Source organism: Budorcas taxicolor, chromosome 21 (assembly GCF_023091745.1).
Source record: "Budorcas taxicolor isolate Tak-1 chromosome 21, Takin1.1, whole genome shotgun sequence".
In the NCBI taxonomy this organism is placed as follows: Eukaryota; Metazoa; Chordata; class Mammalia; order Artiodactyla; family Bovidae; genus Budorcas; species Budorcas taxicolor.
The window spans coordinates 44,020,085-44,047,973 of record NC_068930.1 but is presented as its reverse complement, the minus strand read 5'-3'; the positions used below and the strand labels follow the sequence as shown (position 1 = coordinate 44,047,973).

General features: G+C 38.6%; 1 protein-coding gene across 2 annotated transcripts in view; it reads left to right on the top strand.

Moving 5' to 3' along the window:
* PRKD1 (protein kinase D1) overlaps positions 1 to 14,943 on the top strand; it is a 349,952-nt gene extending 335,009 nt beyond the window's left edge. For both annotated transcript variants that reach the window (XM_052659486.1, XM_052659484.1), the window contains 2 exons: positions 13,136 to 13,221; positions 14,009 to 14,943. In XM_052659486.1, coding sequence (XP_052515446.1) covers positions 13,136 to 13,221; positions 14,009 to 14,227 — 305 coding nt within the window. In that variant the 3' untranslated portion in view covers positions 14,228 to 14,943. The remainder of the gene's footprint in view (positions 1 to 13,135; positions 13,222 to 14,008) is intronic.
* Positions 14,944 to 27,889: the final 12,946 nt, after the last annotated feature.

Below are 27,889 nucleotides of genomic sequence, written 5' to 3'. Positions count from 1 at the left end.
TTGCCTCCCTCTTCTCCTTTTGCCTTCAGTCATTCCCAGCATCAGGGTCTTTGTCAGTGAGTTGGCTATTCACATCAGGTGACCAAAGTTTTGGAGCTTGAGCTTCAGCATCTGTAATCAGATGAAATTAGAGGATTGCACCTTACTATGGGATCGTGCAGTTGGACATGACTGAAGCGACTTAGCAGCAGCAGCACCTCACTTGATCATGTACCTATATGCCATTTCGTTCACTGCATTTTTAGCATTGCCACAGGAGCAAGAGTTAGGCCAGGCTATCCTCCCTGTTTGTCATATCTGGTGCATAATAAGAGTGACTTGGGTGGATACTGCCAAAAAGAAACCCAGAAAATTGCAAGCGACACTCAATGTATAACTTAAGAAATAGGGACCAAGGATATAGAGCTTAGAATCAAGAAATGGAAAAGCTAGCTAATAGTCAGAAAATAGGAATATTCACAAGTAGGCAAGGTAGAGGTTTACTAATAATTTTGCCAAAGAACCTGCTTGATTATGGCTCATTTTAAACTACCTGTAATTGTCTAGTTCTGAGTCTATAGCAGACATATTTTAAGTTTGGCATGTCAAGAGGAGCTGGTTAATAAGGAAGATTCCCAGACTGCATCCCCATAAACTGCCATCTTGCTCTGAGAATGAAAGAACTCCATGAAACACACTTTCTAAAACACTGCTCAGATCTCCTAAAAGACATGATGGCTGACAGTGCTCTAAAAAATGTTTAGTAGGTTTCTAATGTTCAGATTTAGATAAATTAAAAGTTTCTCTCATTTGTAACATTTTTTCTATTCATGTCATTTTCTTTATCATATGTTTAATATCAGGATATATGATTTGTTCCAAATGTTGAATGTATTTCAACATAAACTTCCATGATAATAGTAAGAAAAATTAGTAAGAAAAAGCTTCTTGATAAACTTCCATTTACAAGCCTAAAGGAGAAAAAACACCCCAGAAAATGCAAAAAGTTATAAAATAGTTATGTGTATAATAAAGAAGAAACTAACGTGTGTCAAGATTTTGAGCAATGAAAGAAATACAGGGAAAGAGAATCCTTTTAACACTTGAAAATTTTCTCTTGAGTGGACATCAGTTCAGTTCAGTTCAGTTGCTCAGTCGTGTCCGACTCGTTGCGACCCCATGAATTGCAGCACGGCAGGCCTCCCTGTCCATCACCAACTCCCGGAGTTCACTCAGATTCAACGTCCATCGAGTTGGTGATGCCATCCAGCCATCTCATCCTCTGTCGTCCCCTTCTCCTCCTGCCCCCAATCCCTCCCAGCATCAGGTTCTTTTCCAATGAGTCAACTCTTCGCATGAGGTGGCCAAAGTACTGGAGTTTCAGCTTCAGCATCAGTCCTTCCAAGGAACACCCAGGGCTGATCTCCTTTAGAAACTGGTTTGAGTGGACATGCTGCTGCTGCCAAGTCACTTCAGTCGTGTCCGACTCTGTGCAACCCCAGAGACGGCAGCCCACCAGGCTCCTCTGTCCTTGGGATTCTCCAGGCAAGAACACTGGAGTGGGTTGCCATTTCCTTCTCTAATGCATGAAAGTGAAAAGTGAAAGTGAAGTCGCTCAGTCGTGTCCAAATCTTCACAATCCCGTGGACTGCAGCCCACCAGGCTCCTCCGTCCATGGCATTTTCCAGGCAAGAGTACTGGAGTGGGGGTGCCATTGCCTTCTCCGTGAGTGGCCATAGGTATAGAAATTTGATGCTATAGAATATAGGTTTTTATGTTATAGGAGGCATGAGATGTAATCATATAATTCATAATGGTGATATATAAATTGTTCCACATATTGTTTATTAGTTTTAAATTTTAGAAAACCTTTAGACCATGCATGTCTAACTTCATGATACTTATGTGATGTGTATATGTGTGCTCAGTTACCTGTGTCTGACTCTTTGCGACCCCATGGACTATATAGTCCATGGAATTCTCCAGGCCAGAGTACTGGAGTGGGTAGCCTTTCCCTTCTCCAAGGGATTTTCCCAACCCAGGGATCAAACCTAGGTCTCCCACATTGCAGTCAGATTCTTTACCAGCTGAGCCACAAGTAAAGCTAGGGTAGCCTATCCCTTCTCCAGCGTATCTTCCCAACCCAGGAATTGAACCAGGGTCTCCTGCATTGCAGGAGGATTCTTTACCACCTGGGCTATCAGGCAAGTGTGAAGGGCAAATGAATTCTCCTTTTCTGCATTCCTTCAGCTGGTCAAGATCCTAACACATGCAATTTAAATTATTCTGTTTTATAAATGACTTTATTATACAGCTTTGTTTACCCTTGAGTATATTCTTAGAATAAGAAGCGAGGTGATACTGGTAACCATGTGAAGTGGATTATATAGCTAATGAGGTGAAATATAATTTGCTTCAGTGCAAGTCATCTTACCAGGAGAATGATGACAAACCTGCAGTGATAGGAGAGCCTCTGTTAGAGTAAAAATTCATTTCCATCATCAAATTGAATTGATGTGTTCAATTAGAGACACACGGTAAATTTGAGGAAGGTTAGTAATAGACCATGACGATCACCAGATAAATTACTATTTTTTCCTTCTGAGTTTTGATATTCCTTTATATGCCATTAGGGAGGCAAGCAGGCAGTAATCAACACAGAGGCAACCTCGGAAATTGTCTCACAACGAGCTCACGACCCCTGCAGACAGGGATCATTTTCTGTGCTTGCAGGTGAAACCTGAAGAAGCACCTATTCTCAACTCACCTGCTGTGTTGTCACTGCTCAGCTTCAGAGTCACATGGTTAGTTGGTGTAATCAAGAATTAAGATCAGACGTAAAGCCTTGACATATGTGATAAGGAAAAAAAGGAAATGCTCTTGCATTAATCCTGTAACTTGTCTTTAGTTCAAAATTATCAACCTGTGATGGTGCACCCGTGACACAGGTTTTTTCCACTGTGTGATCTGACAGTCTCAATGGTAATATTTCTTCTGCATCTTCTGCCTGATAAGCACAGCTGTAGTTTATTCTTCCATTTGGTCTCAGTCCTCTGCTGACATTTAGGTTCAGTCCAGAATATATGGCATCCCAAGGCATAGAATGGCTATAATAATATACCACTAAATTTATCCAAGCATCTAGATTTTATTTTAAAAGCATTTTCTTTTTGCCATTCAGTGTGGTAAATTCAAATAAAATTGTTCACAAGTGTGTTTTTCCCCCAGAAATTGGAGATGAAAAATACAGCCAGTACAAACACAAAGCGAAGCTAAATAAAAGCCTAGCCCCATTACCACATGGTATGTTTTCAAAATCCAACGGCGTTCCAGAACGCTAAGCACTTAAGTTGGAAGTAGCACTTTGCCATGAAAAGGAACCAGCTGTAGGTCCCTCTTTCACTACATATTGTTCAAAACAAAAAATAACCCCATTGAAAATAAGCCTCGGGTAGATGAGACCGAGAAATCCAATGGTATGAGAAACAAAAGAAAGACAATTGTCATTTAAAAATTAAACTGTGTTTGTAACAGTTTATGAGGCTTGCAGATCCAGCAAGCCTGCTGAATATTAATGAATAGATTGATTTGTCAACATATTAGCACCACTGTCAGACGTAACAGCATGGAGGAGATACGAGGGGACAAGGCAGTGAACTACTTAAAAATGCTTGGCTGGCTATGACGAGATTCATGATTGATCAACTAAAGTAAACCATGTGGGTCAGGACTTCCACTGGGTTTTACCACTTTAAACAACCTCTATTAGATATTCTAGAATTACTCATGTTTAATTTTATTTTAAAACAGCATGCTTTTTGTTCAGTAATAAGAAGCTTTAAAATTTTGAGCCAAAGGTATACAATGGTTTAAATAATATTTGCTTAGTAGACTGAATTTTAAAATATATGTATGTTTGTTTATATAATGTAATTTTACATACTGTGTGTATATATATATTGTTTATAAACATATTTCAAATTCCAAATAAATATCTTAAAAGGTGTCCTACCAGGAAAGGAACCATTTGATAACAAAATATAATTAATGAGGTTTTTCTCTAACAAATGATAATTTGTAGAGAGAAACTGATTTGAAGAAGTTTTAGCAAGAATGAAATTTCTGGGAGAAATATCAATAACCTCAGAAATGCAGATGATACTACCCTAATGGCAGAAAGCAAAGAGGAACTAAAGAGCCTCTTGACGAGGGAGAAAGAAAAGAGTGAAAAAGCTGGCTTAAGACCTCAACATTCAGAAAACTAAGATCATGGCATTTGATCCCATCACTTCCTGTCAAATCAGTGGAGAAGCAATGAAAACAGTGAGACACTTTATTTTCTTGGGCTCCCAAATCACTGCGGATGGTGACTGCAGCCATGAAATTAAAAGAGGCTTGCTCTTTGGAAAAAAAGCTGTGACAAACATAGACAACAAATTAAAAAGCAGAGATATCGCTTTGCCAACAAAGGTCTATATAGGCACAGCTATGGTTGTTCCAGTGGCATGTATGGATGTGAGAGTTGAACCATAAAGAAGGCTGAGTGCCAAAGAATCCCTGCTTTTGAACTGTTGTGCTGGAGAACACTCTTGAGGGTTCCTTGGACAGCAGGGAGATCGAACCAGTCAGTCCTAAAGGAAATCAACCCTGAATATTCATTGTAAGTACTGATGCTGAAGCTCCGATACTTTGGACAAGTGATATGAAAATCTTGGTGCTGGGAAAGATTGAGGGCAAGAGAAGGGGGTGACAGAGGATGAGATGTTTGGATGGGATCATCAACTCAATGGACATGAGTTTGAACAAACTCCAGGAGACAGTGAAGGACAGGGAAGCCTGGCATGCTGCAGTCCATAGGGTCGCAGAGTTGGATACGACTAAGCAACTGAACAACGAGGTTCTTACAAAACTACCGATACCTGCAAGTTGCTCCTCTGAAGATTTTTTAGTTTGCCTTTGACTTGAGTATCAGCATTTAAAAAACACCCAAAAGCCAAAAATCTCTTTGAAGTGAAAATGAAAGAAAGAAAAAAAAAAAAAACCTCAAACTTCATTAGAATAATATAAGTATATTTTAATTGAGATTTTAAAATTTTTGTATCAGTTTGGTATCAGCTGGGGGATGCTGTATGCTGCATTTAAACAATTCATATTTCCAGTATTGTTTTTCTAGTCTTTAGGAGGAAATTAAATTGAACATGAAGCAAGAGAGTACCCAAGGATGGAGTAACTTTCTACAGAGGAGAGAACTGGGAAAGACCCGGCTTGAGTCTCTAAAGGTCTTGCACTTCATTGGATTGCAATAATTGACTCAGGAACGAGTGAGATGATGATTTCCAGCGGCCTTGTTTGCTGCTGGCAGCCTCTGGTTTCAGCCCCTGAGAGGAGAGTCCCAGTTAGTGTTGCTGGGCAACAGCTTGCTGGGTTGAGAGCTGGAATGTGAAGGGTTGCAAAACGATTTTTAAAATAAACACACAACTTACCATCAGCATGAAGCAAGCCAAAGGGAGAAGTACTGAGCCTACAGGATGACAGGCGGTGAAGCAGAATGGAAAGGGGGAAAAGAAAACAAGGCGCTCGGTGGTGACCAATGATGACTCCAACCCAGGAGTGATAGTTTTGATCTGGCTTCTAATTTGAAAATCTGTACCTCACTAATCTGCAGCTGGACAGAAGACAGTATGGAAAAGCAATTCTTTAAACTGCCTTGTCAGTACAAAACAGGTCAGCCCCAGAGTTTCACAGATAATTTCTCTTGTGTCAAATAAACATTGTAAAATAAGCATGATCTGTCCTGCAGATACTCTCAGCATTATTCTGATTTTCTGATGGAAGCCCGTGATCCTGTGATCTGTTTGTAGAGGTGTGATGTCCTACCATCCAGGAGTATTTTTAGCCAAAATACACAAACCATATGCACATAATGTGGATATTAAAACTTAGAGCTGAGAAAATGCATATTTAAATGTCTAATTAATGTATTCAGTCTACCAAATGCTATTTAGCAAGCATTTTCCTAATATATTAAATGATGCATTTTATTTTAAATATTTATGAAATTGTGTAAAAATGAATATACAATCTGGGCAAGCTTAAAGAAGCTGAAATCTAGTAGGGAAAATGGGGAGACAGGCAGGTACCAAAATGATAAAAGACGGGAAATGGTGGACTTCTGTGGCAGTCCATGGGTTCAGACCTGGCCCTTTGACCTCAGAGGCCCAGGTTTCATCCCAGATCAGGGACTAAAATCCCACAGGCCAAACAGCACATTCAAAAAAAATTTTTTTTTGCAAAATGTAAGGTGACTGAGAGGGGTGACCTGAGGGACCTATTATGTCTTCAAAAATATTCAGTTCCATTCTTTTTCTGGCCTGTTCTCCAAGTTTTGGAGTCCTTTCAGTTTAGCTGTAACACATGCCAGTGTGCCTTCTATGCACTCAGAGCCTGTTGTGTCCATATATGTGGTATTTACTTTGAAACGGAGAATGACTGCAATATAGATTCCACAATTTCAGAGATGATTCTGAATTTTGACACCTGAAGAAAATAGAATCCATACAATTAAGAGTCTGATGGAACATTTCTTTTCATATTAAGGCATAAAGCCCTTCAGCACCTGTGTATACCTTTTAATTTTATTCTTGTTCAGATATATTTGTACACCTGCCAAACAGGCTGCACAGAACTTCAGCTATCCCCACATCTGCTGAAAGTCCATTCTGGTTAAAAAAAAAAAAAAGGAATGTTTGATAAATTTTTCAAATTATTTTACAGGACATTAGGAGAAAAATAACTGTGTTAGCCAAGAATTTGTTGTAGCAAAAAAGAAACATTAGGCATCATAAAACAGATTTTCTTTGCTTTTAATTTATGGGAAACATTAATATGAATCTATGGCTAGAGACATTTTAGAAAACACAAAATGCTATACTTTTGAGAGGAGATTCTTTACAATAAAATATAAACCATCCAATTGTTTAAAATTTTCCTGTGAGAAAGGAAAAGACTTCTTACATTGTCCCAATGTCGCTACTTGAGGTGCTCAGAGAGCTTGCTCTTAAGACTATTTATTAGTAATATGGAAGGAAGAGATTGAGTTCAAGGGTGAATCAGAGAACAGAGCTCTCAAGAAGAGTAGAAAGGCTAACTCTCAGAGTAAATGGGCCGGTACAATCAGAAAATAATTCTACTACTCTCTGAAAAAGTTGATGACGTATTTACTGCAAGAGAAGGAGGAACCAGCCACTGATAGAGAGGAGGGCCTCAAATTGAGAAAATAAGGGAAAGAGGGTGTAAAAGGAAAAAAATATAACTCCAGAGAATGGAGGATTTTCCTGCACATATTTGGCCCCAGACACAACAACAGCTATTCCAAATTACATCTGCTTATTGCCCCAAACTGTGGAGAATCCAGCCTTGTGTAGCAATAGACTTTATCTCATGGAAAGGAGATACTTCAATATGTGGTGGTGTGTGCGCTCAGTTGCACCTGACTCTGCAACCCTATGGACTGTAGCCTGCCAGGCTCTCTGTCCATGGGATTCACCAGCAAGAAGACTGGAGTGGTTTGCCATTTCCTACTCAAGAGGTTCAAACTCACATCTCCTCCATTTAGGAGGCAGATTTTTTACCACTGAGCCACCAGGGAAGCGCATTGGAATAGTTACTTTTTGCTTTATCTATGGAAGGAAGTAATAGGTATCAGGAATTTGAGACTTTTTCTGCTTTCCCAAATATCTCTTTATCATGGGGCTCTATATCTTCCTGGAGCTCCAGGAAACCTGACGTTTTCTGCATCCTTCTCACCTTCCACCTTGGGCGCTAGTATCCTGTTCTGACATGCCAGCCAGTCACTTTTCCTTCTGACTTCCCATTCTGCTGCAGTCCTCTTTGTCATTTCTTATTTCCCACTGCCAAACCATGGTCCCTTCCTCCTTGGCTTTGTTTTTGAAAGAAGTTCTCAGAATGGCTCAGTTTTATATCTGTCTTTCCTATTGTCTCTCCTTTCTCCCACCTCTTCAGTTTCAGAGGCAAGTCCTATCAAATTCTCTCTGGATCAGAATACCCAGTCTTGACTTGAGTTTTGGAACTGGAGTTGAGATCCCATTTGGAATTATTTCCCCGATGTTGGCCCTTTGGGGGGACTGCCATAGCTACTCCAGTTTTACTAGTCTTTTTACTCCATTAATATTGGCTTCCTTCTCCTCTTAGCTTAGATATTTACATTTGAGGCTTACACTTAACAGTCTCTGCTGGGAGCTAGTACTTGGGGAGTCGGGTGGGGGATAGTGGTGTCACAAGAGAACACTCAATAGCAACTGTAAACTATGACTGATGTTCAGAGCAGGACATACTATATGTTGAAGAAGCTGGCAGAGGTGTTCTTAGAGCCATTGTGGATAATTAGTAAATCCTGAATAAATTGGGAGAGATACCAGGATACTTAGAACAGACCAAAGTTTTCTGAATTTCTAAAAGAGGGAAAGAATGGATTCTGTAATCATTCAGGAAGAAGCTTAATAGTTGTTCTTGTCTAAATCCTAGAATGACTGATGATTAGTATGCAAACATTTAGAAAACTCTGGTATTAAGAAGGAAATGACTAAAAACCAATACTAGTCAATATTAGTTTACTTAGAATCTCTTACCTTAGAATAATTACATTCTTTTTAAATAGTTTGACAGATTAGTAGAGTGAGTAATACCAAGGACTGATGTTTCTTAACTATAAGAAAGCATTAGGAAAAAAATCTCCCATGATAGCCTTTAGAGAAGACGATTGCATATGGGCTGAATGAGATACTCTTGGGAGGAAACATTTCTCATTTATCAGTGTGTTCAGATAATTTATAGGCATGGCAGTTGTGAGTTTAATCTATCATAGAGTCATCAAGTTCTGTGTTTAAGCTTTATCCTGAAAAAAGATTCTTAGTAATTTGATTAATACATAGCAGATAGGCTTATTCAGTTTGGAAATGGTAGAAAGATAGAGGATTAGTCCATTCAATGGCAGAGGATCACATCACATTCAGAATAGTCTTTGAAAGCCAAAATGTTGAACTAAAGTCAGAAAGATAGATTAGATTAGAGAGATAGAAAGATCTGTCTATATCTGCGCATTTATGTACATAGGAGTGTGGTAGAAACATAACTAAGAAGAATTTAATGTTTATTGTTGGAAATTTTTTTAATTTTATTAGATTTTTACATTATCATCCCATTAATAATGACGAGTTAATGGTATGACGTGGATGTGCATGCCACAGTATTTAAGAGCATGGGTTTGGAATCCGTTCCCCTGGGTTTCATCTTCAGCTGTTACCTGAAAACTGTCTGACCAAATTTTGTGACCTTTTGAAGTTCCAGTTTTTCCTTTTATATAAAATAGAGGTAAAATAATAACTACTTTTATATGCTTGTTATGAAGACTACCTAAGAATATGAATGTGAAATTTAAAAAAAAAAGAAAATTTTAAAAAAAGAGAAAATTTTCATCCTAAGCCTTATGAATAATACCTATGTGTTCATATCAAGTTGGCAGCTAATTGTGAGAAAAATTCTGGTCTGCTGTGAACAAGAACAGCTGGTAGACATAAAAGTTAGGGTGCACAGAGAAACTGGGGAGGCTGAAGGGCAGCTGAAAGAACTGCAGAGAGCAAGGGTAAAGTGAATCACAGTCCCCAAGACCTGAAGAGCTGTCGTGTGGAATAGTCAAGTTCTCCATTGCATCTAAAACATAAATAGGATTAATATCGGTAAGTTGTAAAAATGACCACTTTGGGCACAACATAGGAGAAAATAATTCTCGTCACTGGTATCATGAAATATTATTGACATGTGAAATAGTTTGGACCACTGGAGTTAGTCACTAGGACCCTAGCTAGTTACATTTCAGAAATGCTGAAGAAAGCACTTTTTCTTTGAGGAGGGTATTAATAAAAAACAGTCAAAGATTTAGAATGGTGCATTTTGTCATTTTGTATGTATGCATATTTTGCCTTTGGAATTGCCTTTGCACTTGGGAGCTTTTCAGAGCTTTATCATTAACTTTTTTATTGCCAGTGTCATTGCCAACAGTAATCTCTTAAGGAAGATTTGGTGAATAAACAGATAAACAAATGACACACACATGTGATGGATGTGCTCAGTAAAGAGAATATGTTTTAAAAACACACGCACTTTAGAGTCTTTTTATAAAATGAGCTCAGTGAAAGTATTTTGGAGGGTGCATTTAATGTTGGGTTATATGAAACTTAATTAATGTAAAGGAAAGGATTTAGGAGTTCCAGAAATAGTGGCCAGTGGAATGGAGCTCTCAAACACTAATGATGGGCCTGTTTTCTGAGCAATATCAAGTTCCCAATATTTAACTAATGTCCATCATTTAATATTTATTTCTGTTTCCTGCTGCCAAGAGCCACAAAATGTATTTGTAAATGCACAAACACACACACAAGTATATAGACACATGTCCTGTCTAATTCCCTCCTTATGTCCTGAAGTCTTTTCTCTTGGAGGTATTTGTCACTGGCTTGCTGTGCTTATTCAGGTCAGCTGGGTACTACAGCTGTAGTCGGACTTGTGATTACATGCTTCACTCAGCAGAGCGATTTTTTCATCCTCATATATTTCATTCCCTTCACACACGTCGAGTTTCTCCTCTGGCAGTACTTCCCTCCCCATTAGGCAGTGTGGTTCACTGTTGGGGCCCATTTGGGCACAAACCAGACTTTCTGTCAAGTTACTGTACTCCTACCTTCCTAATTATAGAATTCAAAGCAGAAGGAGTGAATTAATAACATGTCCTTATCCCCTGTGGCGTCCGGGGTAGTGTAATGTTGCGACATGCTTGCCGGAGCACACGCACTCTCCTTTCTGCCCTTATTCTCCATTTTTTGCTGTGTGACTTCACAGCAGCCAGAATGGAAGGTGCACTTTACTCACCAGTGAGTAAATCATGTGAATGGATGTTTTAAAGCCCAGGCCCGATACACAGTTCACTGAGAGAACTATACTTTCAAAAGCTCTCTGAGAACACATGCTTGGAATTTGAAATTGTACTAAATACTGTGTTTCCTAAGGAATCCTAGCTAAGGCAAGGGTGTAAGAGCATAAGGTTTAGTCGCTACGTCATGTCCAACTCTTGTGACCCCATGGACTGTAGCCTGCCAGGCTCCTCTGTCCATGGGATTCTCTAGGCAAGAATAGTGGAGTGGGTTGCCATTTCCTTCTCCAGGCTAAGGGCATAGACAGCATTTAAATGTGTGTTGTTACATTTACTTTCTCCAGTGAAAAAATTCTTAGCAGTTTCATTCTGCAGTCCTTCCATGCAAGCAGATACTTTGAATATTAGTATCAAGAGCTACAATTCTAGATTACCAAAAGCCTGTAAGAATCATTTCTCTTTGCCAGATAACAGAATTGTGATTCATTCTGATAGAATAAAGTTATTTTTATTTTACAGGGACTTCTGTAAATGAAGTGTTTTCAGATCCATTCAGAGTGAGTGATGTAGACCAAGGAATTGGGTCAAAGCCTCCTCATTCAGGACTTGGTACTTGAGGAAGTTGGGGAGTGAATTTGCATCTTTGTCAGATACCTATTTAAGGTATTTGGTAGGGAGATACATCTCTTAAGAAACTTAATGACCAGGATAGATTAAGGGAGGGAATGTATTCTTTGGCAAAATGTGAATGTTTCCATTAGTTTGGCAGATTTCATTAAATTCTTTTGGGGAGGAAAATGCTAGTGAAAAGAAAGAAATGAGAAGTTACTATCGGAATGAATGGGAAGCATAAGCTAATGAATTTAATAAATAGTGAACTGTTAATGTCGGGACCAGCCCAACAATGAACCGCCCCAAGGGAGCGGTGCTGTAGCAGAATAAAGAAAAAGAAGACTCAGAAATAAAGTGGGGATCAGGGGGCTGATGCCATTCGCAGGCAAAAGCCCAGATCCTAATCCTTGCATGCCTTTATTGTTAACTTCTACTTATTCGTGCTCTAGAGGTATCTGTTCTTTACCATCTCAGATCAGGGATAAAGATATAGAATGCACAGTCCTCAATGTCAAACCTTCAGGCCTTTCATGACTTTGTTTAGCCTTTCGGCTAGTGATGCCCTTTCTCGGCAACTCCCTCAAGGCTCTGGTTAGGGGAACAGTCACTAATGGTTTTCCATCAGTCACATCAGTACTTCAAGATCTTGTTTTCAAGATGTCTTTCCAGGATGTACTTTTTACTGCTCCGAGCCCTTTGCCTGGGAGTGATGAGAAACTTATTCTTATTTTTCAAAGAGACTCTGTTAATTATAAATTATAGTACAGGCCTGTGCATAGCATATTCCCTATAGTTAATGGTATAGGCTGAAAATATAGCTTTTGGAAAGGCGATTGACACATGATACTCTAGGCAAAATGCTTTGTAGACTAGATGACTAGAAGAATCACCTTTTTCCTAAATTACACTGTGTTAAAGTCCCCATCAGAGGCTGAGTACAAGGCTGGATGGTTTGTGATTGTGACTTCTTGGAAGAATTGCTATTAGGTTGCTTCCCTGTCTTCCCTGTGAAACAGTGAAGGCTGATAAAATTGTAACTCAGTGGTTAATTTTAAAAGCGAATTGGAAGAGATAAGTGGATCGTTTGCTTTTTAAGTTGATCATGAGTCATGTCTATGTTGTGCTTTATTTTCTTCCTTTTAAATGTGATGTGCAGATATCTGTCACTTAATTCAAACACTACAAAGCCAATTATGTGTATTCAAACTTTAAACACATTTTATACAAAAATTAGTAAATGCTGTCTCTTAAGTATTAGTTTTATCCTGACATTAGTGCAACACCTTTAAATGGTATATGTTTAAACAAAACTCCAACTTCAGAAAAGTGTATTGAAAACTAAACCAAAAGAATTAACATCATACTCACAAAGACTCATATGCCTTCCTCTAGTTATTTTCAGTTTCATTTTTTAGGATCCAAAATAAAGTTAAGGCCAAGGTTTTAGAATTCTCAAGAGGATTTTTCTTCAGGTTCTAGTGTCTGTTATCACTGTGTTTGCATTTAACTGTGTGAAAGAGCAGATGTGAAATAAACTATAAATAAATTATATATATGTTTCAGATATATCATCTATTTTTACCAATGATTTCTTTTCAGCCATTGATCTTATCAATAATTTGCTGCAAGTGAAAATGAGAAAGCGCTATAGTGTGGATAAGACGTTGAGTCACCCTTGGCTACAGGTAAAAAATTAATCATCTCAGTTGAATAAGCTTCTAAATATTTAAAGATCTGGATACTACGTGTTAAAACATCTTGTATCATATTTTCAAAGTATGATTATATCAGTGTGTTTGCCAAAATGCATGCAACTTCCTAGGATTTAATAGTTTCTAACTGTATCAGGAAAAATTGAATAAAAGAGAAACACACCACAGCACACACACCCCAAAAACAAAATGCAAGAAGGAAGGGTCATAACATAACTTCGAGAACCAGATTTCAGAAGCATCTGTATGTGTAATCCTGATAAATCTCCAAGTAGATGCCCATCTGGTCATGCACTGTTCTCGTTTGGGAGCTGTATATTTAAATCCTAGTTAATACTTGTAAAACAAATTTATGGTAGATATAAAGCATATGCATCTGTTTGTTCTCTTCAATTTTTAAAAAAATTTTCACATTGAAAATTAAAGTTTAGAAAAACAACCCTCTGAAATACTGAAGGATTATTTGTGGGCGTCGAATTTCAAAGGAATACCAACATTCTGCATCGCTTAACTGCAAATACCAACTGCACACCTTCTGATGCATGATATCCTATAAACAATATGCATTTGCAAAGTTTAGGCAAATAGGATGGCTTTGGTGCTGATGCTGTTACTTCAGGGTGCCTTAGGGAAAGCACAGCACAGTTGGAGTGGAAGAGAAAAGGGTAACATGTATATTGTGGGAACTAATAACATAAGAAAAAATGCTTTAATGAGCTATAGTCATATCTGGGGTAACACTTTGCAATGTCTTCCTCAGGATTATCAGACCTGGTTAGATTTACGAGAGCTGGAATGCAAAATCGGGGAGCGCTACATCACCCACGAGAGTGATGACTCAAGGTGGGAGCAGTTCGCAGGCGAACAGGGGCTACAGTACCCCACACACCTGATCGATCCAAACGCAGGCCACAGTGACAGTCCTGAGGCCGAAGAAACAGAAATGAAGGCCCTCAGTGAGCGTGTCAGCATCCTCTGAGTTCCATCCCCTATCATCTGTCAAAACACTGTGGAATTAATAAATACATACGGTCAGGTTTAACATTTGCCTTGCAGAACTGCCATTATTTTCTGTCAGATGAGAACAAAGCTGTTAAACTGTTAGCACTGTTGATGTATCTGAGTTGCCAAGACAAATCAACAGAAGCATTTGTATTTTGTGTGACCAACTGTGTTGTATTAACAAAAGTTCCCTGAAACACTAAACTTGTTATTGTGAAGGATTCATGTTATATTTAATGCATTAAACCTGTCTCCACTGTGCCTTTGCAAATTGGTGTTTTTCTTACTGGAGCCTCAATTTGGTAAGAGTCTACAGAACCTGCCCATGAAATAGTTCTGTTCTGTGTGTCCCATTGTTGTCACTATAAGCAAACTCTTGAAGAGTAGATTATTATCAGTGTTCTATGAACAACTCCAGAACTCATGCAGAAAAAACGAGTGATGGAGGCTGGGGGGATCAGGGGATGAATATGCAATCCTAAGAAGCAAGTGCATGGAAAAATTTTACTGTATATTTTCAAATCCTTTGCCTGCCTGGTGTGCCTCAGTATATTTAAACTCAAGTAAATAGGCCTGAGTGCGCCTACTACTCTTAAGCCCAAATGCCTTAGAAATGTAACTGCCATTTATAGAACAGGTGTATTTCCCCCTTTCTTACAATACCCTGCTGTATTTTAGGGAATCAGCAGCTAAGCAACCTTTTGCCTTTGTGTATTTTTCAACAATAACAAATAAATATTCTTGTGAAAATATGTGTCCATCTGGCTGAATTATTTTCATGTGTGATTGACGCTAGTGTTTTCAGGCCAAGTAGGAGTCACGGTTATCTTATGGCCTAGAACTTAGCTTTATCTACACTGCAGCCACAAAAGTATGATTCCAAACGTACTGAAACCTTTCTGTCTTGCATGTCATCTAGTTTCCTATAGAAAAGTGAAAAATTACCAAAACCAAACAGAATACTTGGAGACATAAGAGTATTACAAATAGCAATCTCGATGTAACTTCCTGATTGATTAGAAAAATGGCCCTAATTTCTTTTTAAACAGGTAGGTTTGGAGGTGAACTGCAATAACACATCAACACTGGAAAATTCCTCACGTGAAAGCCAACTTAAGTAATGTTCTGTAGCCTGGGGAAAATAAAACTAGTATTAGACTTTAGCAGTCTTCAAGTGTGTAAAGTCGATACTTGTAGACTGTTTTTCTTTGTAGCAGGATGGCAGTGAATTAGCATGTATTACTGTAACTATATCACAGAAAAAATTGTAATGTTTAGAATAATTTTATGTGTAGTGAGCCAGCTGAATGTATTTAAAAAGTATGTTAAGACACAAGCTTTATATATACTTGGAGGAATGGGAGAATAGTTCATCCTTCCAATGGTTAATCACTATATATTTTGTTATTATTTTAAGGAATTTAGAATTTACTCTGTGTAAGTCAGAGGACACCAAACTTCTTAAGCAGAAGGATAAGCAACCTCAGCAAGCTCACTCTGCCAGCAAGACAGTCTGGATTGAAGCCAGGGTAGGGATGAGCCAAAAGAACAGGTAAACCATTGTAATAACACACAGGGGATGATGAGGGCATGAAGAAATGCAGTAATATATAGGGAGCCAGGTGGAGAGATATGTATAAAGATGTTGATAGGTGGAATCAATGAAACTTAGTTACTGGTCGAATATAAAATTTAGGGGAATCCAGAGTGAATCCTAGTTTTTGGCTTGGGTGATTGATGGGACTATTAATCAGAAGGACTTACACCCTTAGGAAGGGTGAGATCACATTTGAATATGTTGAATATAAAGTTCCTTGATGTTAAGCATCAACTTTGAAATATCCTGAAGATATTTAAATATGTGTGTAGAGTTTAGGGAATAATTCTGGAGTTGAAGGTATATATCTGAAATTCAAAAGCCACAAACTGATTGGAATGACTCAAGTCCTTCAGGATAGGATGAGAAAGAATGATCTTAGGGACATAAACCTGAGAAATATCAGTAGCATGTTTCAGTCAGAATAAAAGGAATATTTTAAAATAGAATGATATGGAATAATATGCAACTTGAGAAAAGAAGTTCAGGAGTGAAGTAGATAACAGTAGAAAATATTTATGGAGGAATAATGGTTTCAGCCTTTTGGGGGGCACCCTTACCAACTGTTCCAGCAGTTTGTAACAAACATGACTATTCCTGTTACGTTCAGAGTAGCATGTCAAAAGGATATCTGTGTGGCCATGCTATCAAGACAACTTATTCTTCAGTGACATCAAGCACAGGAAAGAGTAAGTAATTGCTAATGCTCAGAAAAATAGCAGGCCACTAAAAGTCACACCACTTTCTTCCGTCAGCTGATGCTGCAAACATCCAGTTTCACTGAAGTAGCAACCACATTTTATGCTAAATATCATCAGTGTGGTTGTCCAGACTTCACATCAGTGGTACATCATAGTGTTCAATGACATGGGCAGTAGACTGTGTTTAATATAAGAGGCAGAGCAACATTTTTAGTACAAAAATATCTGCTGATTCTGACAAAAATAAGAAATAACTGAAGTGTGATTCAGGGAGGATGTGTCCATTGTCATTACATAGGCAATATTCCTTAAACAGTGACATTATCAGCCCACTCAGGATGCCATAAAAATTGGTCTCTATATATCCTGAACCATTAGAATAACCCCCACCACCCACTCTTTCTACTTTTGGTCTGAGCAAAAGGACTGTGCCTAGAAAAACGTTTTGATCAGTGATGCTGTTGATTTGTCTGTTAGCTCTGAGGGATCTTTGAGTTTAGTGAATACTCACTTTCATGGTGACTTTAAATTAAAAAAGCAAAACATGGTCAGCCATTGTATTGCATGTGTAGAATAAGTATAGCAATGAGAATAATAAAGTTGTCTGTATCTTCATTGCTTTATTCAGTTAATGTTGTTTGACTAACTCTGAAGTGATTGCATTTTACTTACTGTCTATTTAGACTGACTTTGAAGAACCAAATACTGGTTCATCTGAAGTCACACTGAGGCCCATGGAGAAAGGTTGACTGCTTTTTGTGGCCAAAAGGGAACAAGCTCTTTTATTTCAGTCTTTTCACTCTGTTTGAAACACTGTTCTCTCCACCCCATCCCCTTGCCTTGTTAACCCCTGTTTAACCTTTCAACATGCATTTGACTTGTATTTCATATCTTTTTGTGTTCCTCTTCTCCTCTTTAATTACCTTCTTTCTTGTTAGCAAGATATTATTAGTATAGTATTGTAATTCCTTCATTGCGTTTTTCTTATTTTAAGTTATCTTTTAGTGATTACTCTAGAGCTAATGTGCATCTGTACTTACCACAGTCTATTAACATCTGCTACTGCTGCTGCTAAGTCACTTCAGTCGTGTCCGACTCTGTGCGACCCCATAGATGGCCGCCCACCAGGCTCCCCCGTCCCTGGGATTCTCCAGGCAAGAACACTGGAGTGGGTTGCCATTTCCTTCTCCAATGCATGAAAGTGAAAAGTGAAAGGGAAGTCACTCAGTCGTGTTCGACTCTTCGCGACCCCATGGACCGCAGCCTACCAGGCTCCTCCGTCCATGGGATTTTCCAGGCAAGAGTACTGGAGTGGGGTGCCATTGCCTTCTCCCTGTTAACATCATTACTAACTTAATTCTGGTGAAATATACAAACTGTGTTCCCATACACCTCCATTCCCTCCACCCTTATTTGTGACGTTACTATCCTATATGTTATATACGTATATGTTACAACTCAATAATGCTGTTTTATAATCATCATTTCATACAATTATCCTTTAAGTCAGTTGAGAGAAGAAAGGTTTTAAAAGAGGTTTTTTTTAATTTAACTACCTTTTCCATTGCTCTTTATTTCTTCATATGAATTCAGAGTACTATCTAGTGCCATTTCCTTTCTGCCTGAATGACTGACTTTCTTGAGTGTTTTTTAAGGCATGTCTGCTGCCAACAAGTGCTCTCAGTCTTTGCATATCTTGAGATACCTTTATCTCACCTTTATTTTTGAAGGAAAGTTTTGGTGGATATAGAATTCTTGCTTCACAGGGTTTTTTTGGTTTGTTTTGTTTTCATCCCACTGCTTTTTAGCCTTGATTGTTTCTAATGAAAACTCAGCTTTAGTCATATTGTGGCTCCCTTGTATGGGATGCATTTTGTCTTGCTGCTTTTGTTATTCTGACTTCGTCTTTCGGCACTTTTGGATGATGCACTAGGTGTAGATTTCTTTGTTTTCATCCTATTTGAGTTTAAGCTTAGATCTGTAGATAATTTTTTTTCCTACAGTTGGAAAAAGTTTTTCATCACTGTTTCTTCAAATACTTCTCTGCCCTGCATCTCTCTCCTCTCTGGGTATCCTTTTACATGTAATTTGGTATGTGGTAGTGAGTCTCACAGGTCTCTCAAACTCTGTTTTGGTTTTGTTTCTTCATTTTCTTTCTGTTCTTCAGATCGTGTAATCTGTTTTGATTTATCTTCAGGTTAACATTCTTTTTTTTTTTTTTTCCTGCCAAATCAGATATGATGTCGGGTGTCTCCAGTGAATTTTTTATTTCATTTTTTCCAAATGTAAATTTTCTCTTTGGTTTTTATTATGCTTATCTTTCTAAAAAGTATTTTCCATCAGGTGAGTTATTGTTATACTTTCAATTCTGTAAATGTGGTTTCCCTAAGTTCTTTGAACATGTTTATAATAGCTACTTTGAAGCCATTGTTAAGTCCAATTTCTGGGCCCTCTCTACCATCTTCTACCCTACCGGAGACAGTTTCCATCAAGTGTTTTTTTATCCTCTGTATGCATCACAGTTTCCTGTTCCTTTACATGTCAAAATTACTTTTTTTTAACTAACATAGCAACTTGGTATCATGATTCATCTACCCTTCCCCCTCAGTCATAGTTATAGTTGTTGATTTTGTTTGTTCAGTAACTTTCCAGGATTAATACTCTGGAAACTGTCTTCCCTGAAGTACACAGATGCTTATGTCTGCTTGTTTTTTGTGTGTTTTTTGCTTTTGTTTTTTGATGGCCTCCTAGATGCCACATCCAGGACAGTATAGGTTAGTAGTCAGTGATGAGTATGATGAACCACTAAACCATCACATAATTAAATTTCAATTATATGTGAAATTGAAGCATCTCATTTAAATTTTTCACTTAATCCATTTCTCCCTAATTTGGGCTCTGAGTGTCTGAACAACATGTACTCATGTACTCATGTACTCCCTGTACTCAAGTGGATAAAAACATTCCCTATCTCCCCAATAAGGGATAAGTAGGTGGGGGTGTCCTCTGTATGAACCTTCAAACCGTTAATACTAACTTCAGCTAACAGCAGCATGCTGCTTGAGGACAACGTTCCATGTAATTTTTCCAAAGACAAAGACTTGGCACTCGTGATAGCTGTTTTGTGGGTTTTCTTCAGTATGTTGAGCTTCTTTGCTCCTTTGTTCCTTTGGCTTGTTTGTTTCATTTTCTCCCAACTCTGAACTTTTCTTGCGGGTTCAAAGAAAGAATTTGTTTTTTAATCTGCTCAAAAGCTGAGTAACCCGTATATCTGACTCTTCTGATTTTTTTGCCTTTTTTCAGATAGAATGCTGCTCTCAATTAAACTTGCTTTGATAACCACAAAATATCTTTGTACTTAAAAAAGTTCACCTTCCCACCTTCAGCAAAACCTAAAACAAATCAAGTTACACCGTTTTCATTCTAGCCAACATCTAATTCAGTTCAGCTCAGTTCAATTCAGTAGCTCAGTCGTGTCTGACTCTACAAGACCCCATGAATCACAGCACACCAGGCCTCCCTGTCCATCACCAACTCCTGGAGTTCACTCAGACTCACGTCCATCGAGTCAGTGATGCCATCCAGCAATCTCGCCCTCTGTCGTCCCCTTCTCCTACTGCCCCCAATCCCTCCCAGCATCAGAGTCTTTTCCAAGACTCTCAAGAGTCTTCTCCAACACCACAGTTCAAAAGCATCAATTCTTCAGTGCTCAGCTTTCTTCACGGTCCAACTCTCACATCCATACATGACCACTGGAGAAACCATAGCCTTGAGTAGACAGACCTTTGTTGGCAAAGTAATGTCTCTGCTTTTAATGTCTCTGAATATGCTATCTAGGTTGGTCACAACTCTCCTTCCAAGGAGTAAGCGTCTTTTAATTTCATGGCTGCAGTCACCATCTGCAGTAATTTTGGTCCCAAAAAGTAAAGTCTGACACTGTTTCCCTATCTATTTCCCATGAAGGGATGGGACCAGATGCCATGATCTTTGTTTTCTGAATGTTAGGAGCCAACTTTATCACTCTCCACTTTCACTTTCATCAAGAGGCTTTTTAGTTCCTCTTCACTTTCTGCCATAAGGGTGGTGTCATCTGCATATCTGAGGTTATTGATACTTCTCCCGGCAATCTTGATTCCAGCTTGTGCTTCTTCCAGCCCAGCGTTTCTCATGATGTACTCTGCATATAAGTTAAATAAGCAGGGTGACAATATACAGCCTTGACGTACTCCTTTTCCTATTTGGAACCAGTCTGTTGTTCCATGCCCAGTTCGAACTGTTGCTTCCTGACCTGCCTACAGGTTTCTCAAGAGGCAGGTCAGGTGATCTGGTATTCCCATCTCTTTCAGAATTTTCCACAGTTTATGGTGATCCACACAGTCAAAGGCTTTGGCATAGTCAATAAAGCAGAAATAGATGTTTTTCTGGAACTCTTGCTTTTTCGATGATCGAGCGGATGTTGGCAATTTGATCTCTGGTTCCTCTGCCTTTTCTAAAACCAGCTTGAATATCTGGAAGTTCACGGTTCATGTATTGCTGAAGCCTGGCTTGGAGAATTTTGAGCATTACCTTACTAGCGTGTGAGATAAGTGCAATTGTGTGGTAATTTGAGCATTCTTTGGCATTGCCTTTCTTTGGGATTGGAATGAAAACTGACCTTTTCCTGTCCTGTGGCCAATGCTGAGTTTTCCAAATTTGCTGGCATACTGAGTGTAGCACTTTCACAGCATCATCTTTCAAGATTTGAAATAGCTCAACTGGAATCACTGGCTTTGTTCGTAGTGATGCTTTCTAAGGCCCACTTGACTTTACATTCCAGGATGTCTGGCTCTAGGTGAGTGATCATACCTTCGTGATTATCTTGGTCATGAAGATCTTTTTTGTATAGTTCTTCTGTGTATTCTTGCCACCTCTTAACATCTTCTGCTTCTGTTAGGTCCATACCATTTCTGTCCTTTATCAAGCCCATCTTTGCATGAAATGTTCCCTTGGTATCTCTAATTTTCTTGAAGAGATCTCTAGTCTTTCCCATTCTGTTCTTTTCCTCTATTTTTTTGTATTGATCGCTGAGGAAGGTTATATCTCCTTGCTATTCTTTGGAGCTCTGCATTCAGATGCTTATATCTTTCCTTTACTCCTTTGCTTTTCGCTTCTCTTCCTTTCACATCTATTTGTAAGGCCTCCTCAGACAGCCATTTTGCTTTTTTGCATTTCTTTTCCATGGGGATGGTCTTGATCCCTGTCTCCTGTACAATGTCACGAACCTCAGTCCATAGTTTAGGCACTCTATCTAACTGATCTAGTCCCTAAAATCTATTTCTTACTTCCACTGTATAATCATAAGGGAATTCATTTAGGTCATACCTGAATGTTCTAGTGGTTTTCCCTACTCCTTCAATTTAAGTCTGAATTTGGCAATAAGGAGTTTATGATCTGAGCCACAGTCAGCTCCTGGTCCTGTTTTTGCTGACTGTATAGAGCTTCTCCATCTTTGGCTGCAAAGAATATAATCAATCTGATTTTGGTGTTCACCATCTGGTGATGTCCATGTGTAGAGTCTTCTCTTGTGTTGTTGGAAAAGGGTGTTTGCTATGACCAGTGCATTTTCTTGGCAAAACTCTATTAGTCTTTGCCCTGCTTCATTCCATATTACAAGGCCAAATTTGCCTGTTACTCCAGGTGTTTCTTGACTTCCTACTTTTGCATTCCAGTCCCCTATAATGAAAAGGACATCTTTTTTGGGTGTTAGTTCTAAAAGGTCTTGTAGGTCTTCATAGAACATTCAACTTCAGCTTCTTCAGTATTACTGGTTGGGGCATAGACTTGGATTACCATGATATTGAATGGTTTGCCTTGGAAACAAACAGAGATCATTCTGTCATTTTTGAGACTGCATCCAAGTACTGCATTTCGGACTCTCTTGTGGACCGTGATCGCTACTCCATTTCTTCTAAGAGATTCCTGCCCGCAGTAGTAGATATAATGGTCATCTGAGTTAAATTCACCCATTCCAGTCGATTTTAGTGCGCTGATTCCTAGAATGTTGACATTCACTCTTGCCATCTCTTGTTTCACCACTTCTAATTTGCCTTGATTCATGGACCTGACATTCCAGGTTCCTATGCAATATTGCTCTTTACAGCATCGGATCTTGCTTCCATCACCAGTCACATCCACAGCTGGGTATTGTTTTTGCTTTGGCTCCATCCCTTCATTCTTTCTGGAGTTATTTCTCCACTGATCTCCAGTAGCATATTGGGCACCTACTGACCTGAGGAGTTCCTCTTTCAGTATCCTATCATTTTGCCTTTTCCTACTGTTCATGGGGTTCTCAAGGCAAGAATACTGAAGTGGTTTGCCATTCCCTTCTCCAGTGGACCACATTCTGTCAGACCTCTCCACCATGCCCGCCCGTCTTGGGTGGCCCCACAGGGCATGGCTTGGTTTCATTGAGTTAGACAAGGCTGTGGTGCTGGTGTGATTAGATTTACTAGTTTTCTGTGATTATGGTTTTAGTGTGTCTGCCCTCTTGTAACACCTACCATCTTGCTTGGGTTTCTCTTACCTTGGACGTGGGGTATCTCTTCACGGCTGCTCCTGCAAAGCGCGGCTGCTGCTCCTTACCTTGGACAAGGGGTATCTCCTCACCGCCGCCCCTCCCGACCTTGAACGTGGAATAGCTCCTCTAGGCCCTCTGGCGCCCACACAGCCACCGCTCCTTGGACATGGGGTCGCTCCTCCCGGCCACTGCCCCCGGCCTCAGGCGGGGGTAGCTCCTCTTGGCTCCTGGGCTGTCACAGCCTGGCACTCCTGGCTGCCGCCCCTGACTTCGGTCGCAGTGTAGCTCCTCTCCGCCTCCGCCCCTCGGGCGTGGGGTCCTCTCACTTCTGCCCCTGACCTTGGTCGTGGGATAGCTCCTCTCAGCTGCGCTCTGCACGTCGTCACAGCCGCCCCTGCTTTGCGCATTACTATCTCTTATTTGTCTTCATTTTTATCGTCATCGAATCTCTTCTCAATGAGTCATCATCATCTTTTTACTCAAAATTGATGGATTTCCTTAAGATAGCATAGAGGTTAGAAATGAAGAGACAGACCAACTTTGTCTTGAATTCTTGGTGACCATTAAAGCATTTTAATCTCTCATGTATCCAGGGGCATTGTAAGAGGTTAAGTAGAATAATGGCTATAAAACTCTTTAGTGTATCCTTGGCCTAAGACATCAATAAAGCCATTAGTAAGTAATATGTATTATTATTTAGTTATTCAACAACGATTTTTGACAACTTTCTATGTGCTAGGAATATAGCAAATGAAAAAACAGGTATGAGTACTGCCCATATTCCCTGTAACTTCCTTCTCTGATGTTCTGCCTACATTTGTTTTGATGGACTACACGAAAGGCCTGAATTCTGAGCTGCAACGTGGGTCCAGATCCCAACTCCATGCGTTATTGAGTGAATTTAGACATGTTATTTCTAGAGCCTGCCTCTAAGTCTACTCAGAAGTAGAGTGGCATATATATTTTAGAGTGCAATTGGGATAACTAAGGTAAGTATTTCAATTTCTTAGCCAAATTGCTGGCATGTGTTGCAGCTCAACACGTGAGCTTCTTCCTCTCTCCTATCTGTATGCACATTTCCCAAGGTTTTCTCATTTTTCTTTTCTAATATTTTCTTCTGATATGATTTATTTGCATGAATTCAACTGTTACTTTAGCTAATATTCCCAAATTTACGTTGACTGCTTCAAAGTCAACATTGCAGTTATATCTCTCCATAAATCTATAGATAAGCTCAATAATCTATATCTATCTAGAGGTCCACCATGACTTAAATTCCACATGTCTAAAATCAGTGTTACCAATTTACTTTCAAATCAACTGCATCGTAGGCATTTTCTAAGTGAAATCTTCTCCTTCAGGCTCCTTTCCATGTCATTGCTCTACACACCTCTGCCAGATTTACATTCCCCCAAGTTGCTTTCATCATTGTACTCACATGTTCAGAAATCTTCAAAGACTCTACTGCCAGTTATCTATAAGATGGATTCAAGTTATTTAGTGTTACAAAAGCTGTGTGTGTGGTCCAAAAGTTAAAAAGCACTATTCAATAAGAATTCCATTTATTCCACAGATTTCTGAGTCATATGAACATCAGGGCTTAGACAAAAACAATTTTCATGTCTTTGAAGTTCATTTCTTATTTCTTACTAAGACAAGAAGCTGGGCAAGCTGACTTCTAACTTACTTTCTTATTCTTAGATTTCATGAAAGTATGGTTTAAGTTGAATGTCAGCAGGGTATCAATGATGCATACATTGTCTAATTCTCTGAGGCAAATTCTGTTTTGAAAAGGGAAAAGTCACATTCTTCCCTGGACCTCTTTTGTGTCATAGATTGTATCTAGGAACTTTCCACAGTGATGGTTTCTTTAAGTGATTCTGGGCTACCAGCTAATTTCTGCTGCGAAGTGTGAACATTTGCCTCAAAACTTCTTTCTGTACCTCAAATGATATGGTAAGATTTTGAATTAAGATTTTTTTTCATGTTTTATGCTATTGATATTTCTTTTATATACCGAAACCCCTTGGATCTTTTCCTTTTTAAGTATTTAGTCTGACTTGGTCTGAGAACTGAAGTTATACTTTACTTGAGTGTTGGACACTTAGTGATGTCAGTTTTCAAGGAGATTCAAATAGATTGTTTTTCTTTTCTCTCAATAGATTATTGTCTTTTCTCTCATAATGTTAACTCCACTCTTGTAGGTAGTTAACTGTCTAATATTGATCGACTACTGGATTCTGCTTCCCTCCATGGAAACATGGTGTTAGTTGCACAGTCCTGTCCGACTCTTTGAAACCCCATGGCCGAAGCCCACCAGGCTCCTCTGTACATGGAATCCTTTAGGCAAGAATACTGGAGTGGGTAGCCATTCCCTTCTCCAGGGCATCTTCCTGGACGAGAGATTGAACCCAGGTCTCCCACATTGCCGGCAGATTCTTTACTGTCTGAGCCCACCAGGGAAGCCCCCCATAGAGACACGAGTTTGACCTATATATAGGTCTCCTCCAAAATCTCCAAAAAAAAACCGGATTCTTTGCAGATACTTTCATCCTTCTATATGCAGAGGAGTAGGAGGAATCATTTGAGTAAAAAGGAAGAAGTGAGTATGAACTTGAAATGAACAGGGGAAAAGCTCTTGACAAAGCAGAGGATTATTACAGAAGTAGATTCAGGAAATAACATGGTTCAGGTTAACTAGAGCTAGATTAACAGAGGCCTCAAAAACCAGGAAAAAGAATTCACACTTTGTGCCAAAATATATAGGAAGCTGTAGGTCATTTTGTCAAGAGGAACTGAAATTCCTTATTTTACACTTAAGAAAGGGGTAATAAAAAGTTTGTTTGGAGTCTAAGAATTTAAATATCAAATCATGCTTATGTTCATAATGAGGTTAAAAGGCTTTTAAAAAAATAGTAGTCTAAAATTAAACTGACTACACTTTAATTACTCCATTTTAAAGAAAGAGTACTCTTACTATCTGATGTGAACTTTTTCCTCATTATTGGTTCCCTTTATTCAGGCACCCAGATAAACTAAGAATGTCTCAGAGGAGATAGTGACTTGAAGTATGCTCTGTAGGCAAAACTGCAGAATAAGCCAAACTTGGACATCATAAAATTGTAGCTTGTGTATGTAGAGAAATAATCATTAGATCCAATTATCTTTAGACAGACTGATGCTTCAAATTCTAATTGCAAAGTTTTAGCCTCATTAACACATGTGTTTCATTTTATATGTTGGCTACCACATTTTATTGTTACAATTCATTAAAAATAATGTGAAAAATGAAGATGATCATAAACTTCATCATATAAGCAGAAGAAAAAAGTACTGCCTGAGTAATGATAGCAACACTTTATATTTGCATAGCAACTTCCTTTTAAGGAGCTCAAAACATTTCACAAATATTATCTCATTAATCCTATGAATACAGAAATACAAAATAATTTTTAAAACTCCAAGCTGGGGAAATTGATTCCTTAAAATAGTTACAGTTTGTTTCCAGTGTAGTACATTGAATTACGAATGAATAAAGTAAGATGTTCAGATTCATTTATTATTACTTTAAAATTTACATAGAATAAAATAGATGTTTTTTGGTCTAGGTTTCTGTCAGTTTTAACACATACAGATTAATGTAGCTACTATTACATTCAGAATATAAAACAGTTCTATTGCTCCAAAAAATTACTTTGTGATATTTTTCTATAGTCACACTATTTTCCACATTTACTTCTGGTAAACACTAATCTATTCTTCATCTCTATTGACTTGCCTTTTCAGAATTACATATAATTGGAGTATGTATATATACATGTAACAGAATATGTAACCTTTTGAGCCCTAGTTCCTTTCCCTCACCATCTGTGTTGTTATGTGAATCAATAATTCATTTTTTATTGCTGAGTAGTATTCCATTGCATGGATATATCTAGTTTGTTTATCCAATCACCTATTGTAAGATATTTACATTATTTCTAGTGTGAGTTAATTTTTCATTGAGCTGCTATATATATCTGTAATACTTTTGTTTTTGTTTTTGTTTTTGTAAAAATGTTCCTTTCGTAAGGTTAAACATCTTTGAATGGGATTCCTGGTGAGTGGCTGTTAACTTTAAAATAAAACTGACAAAATACCTAGGAATAAACTTAACCATAGAGGTAAAAGACCTAGACTCTAAAAACTATAAAACATTGATGAATGAAATTGGAAATGCTACAAAGAAATGGAAAGATGGACTGGTTCAAAATTGGGAAAGGAGTACGTCAAGGCTGTATATTGTCACCCTGCTTATTTAACTTCTCTGCAGAGTACTGTTGTGTTGGAGAGGACTCTTGAGAGTCTCGTGGACTGCAAGGAGATCAAACCAGCCAATTCTAAAGGAAATCAGTCCTGAATATTCATTGGAAGTACTGATGCTGAAGCTGAAGCTCCAAATACTTTGGCCATCTGATGTGAAGAACTGACTCATTAGAAAAGACTCTGATGCTGGGAAAGATTGAAGGCAGGAGAAGGGAATGACAGAGGATGAGATGTTTGGATGGCATCACTGACTTGATGAACATGAGTTTGAGCAGGCTCCAGGAATTGGTAATGAACAGGGAGACCTGGTGTGCTGTAGTCCGTGGGGTCACAAAGAGTCGGACACCACTGAGCAATTGAACTCAACTGAACCAAAACATGGAAAGGTTTCTTGTACTATTGGATTGAAAGAGTTAATATTTTTATTATGGCCACACTACCAAAGAAATCTAAAGATTTAATGTAATCCCTTTCAAGTAT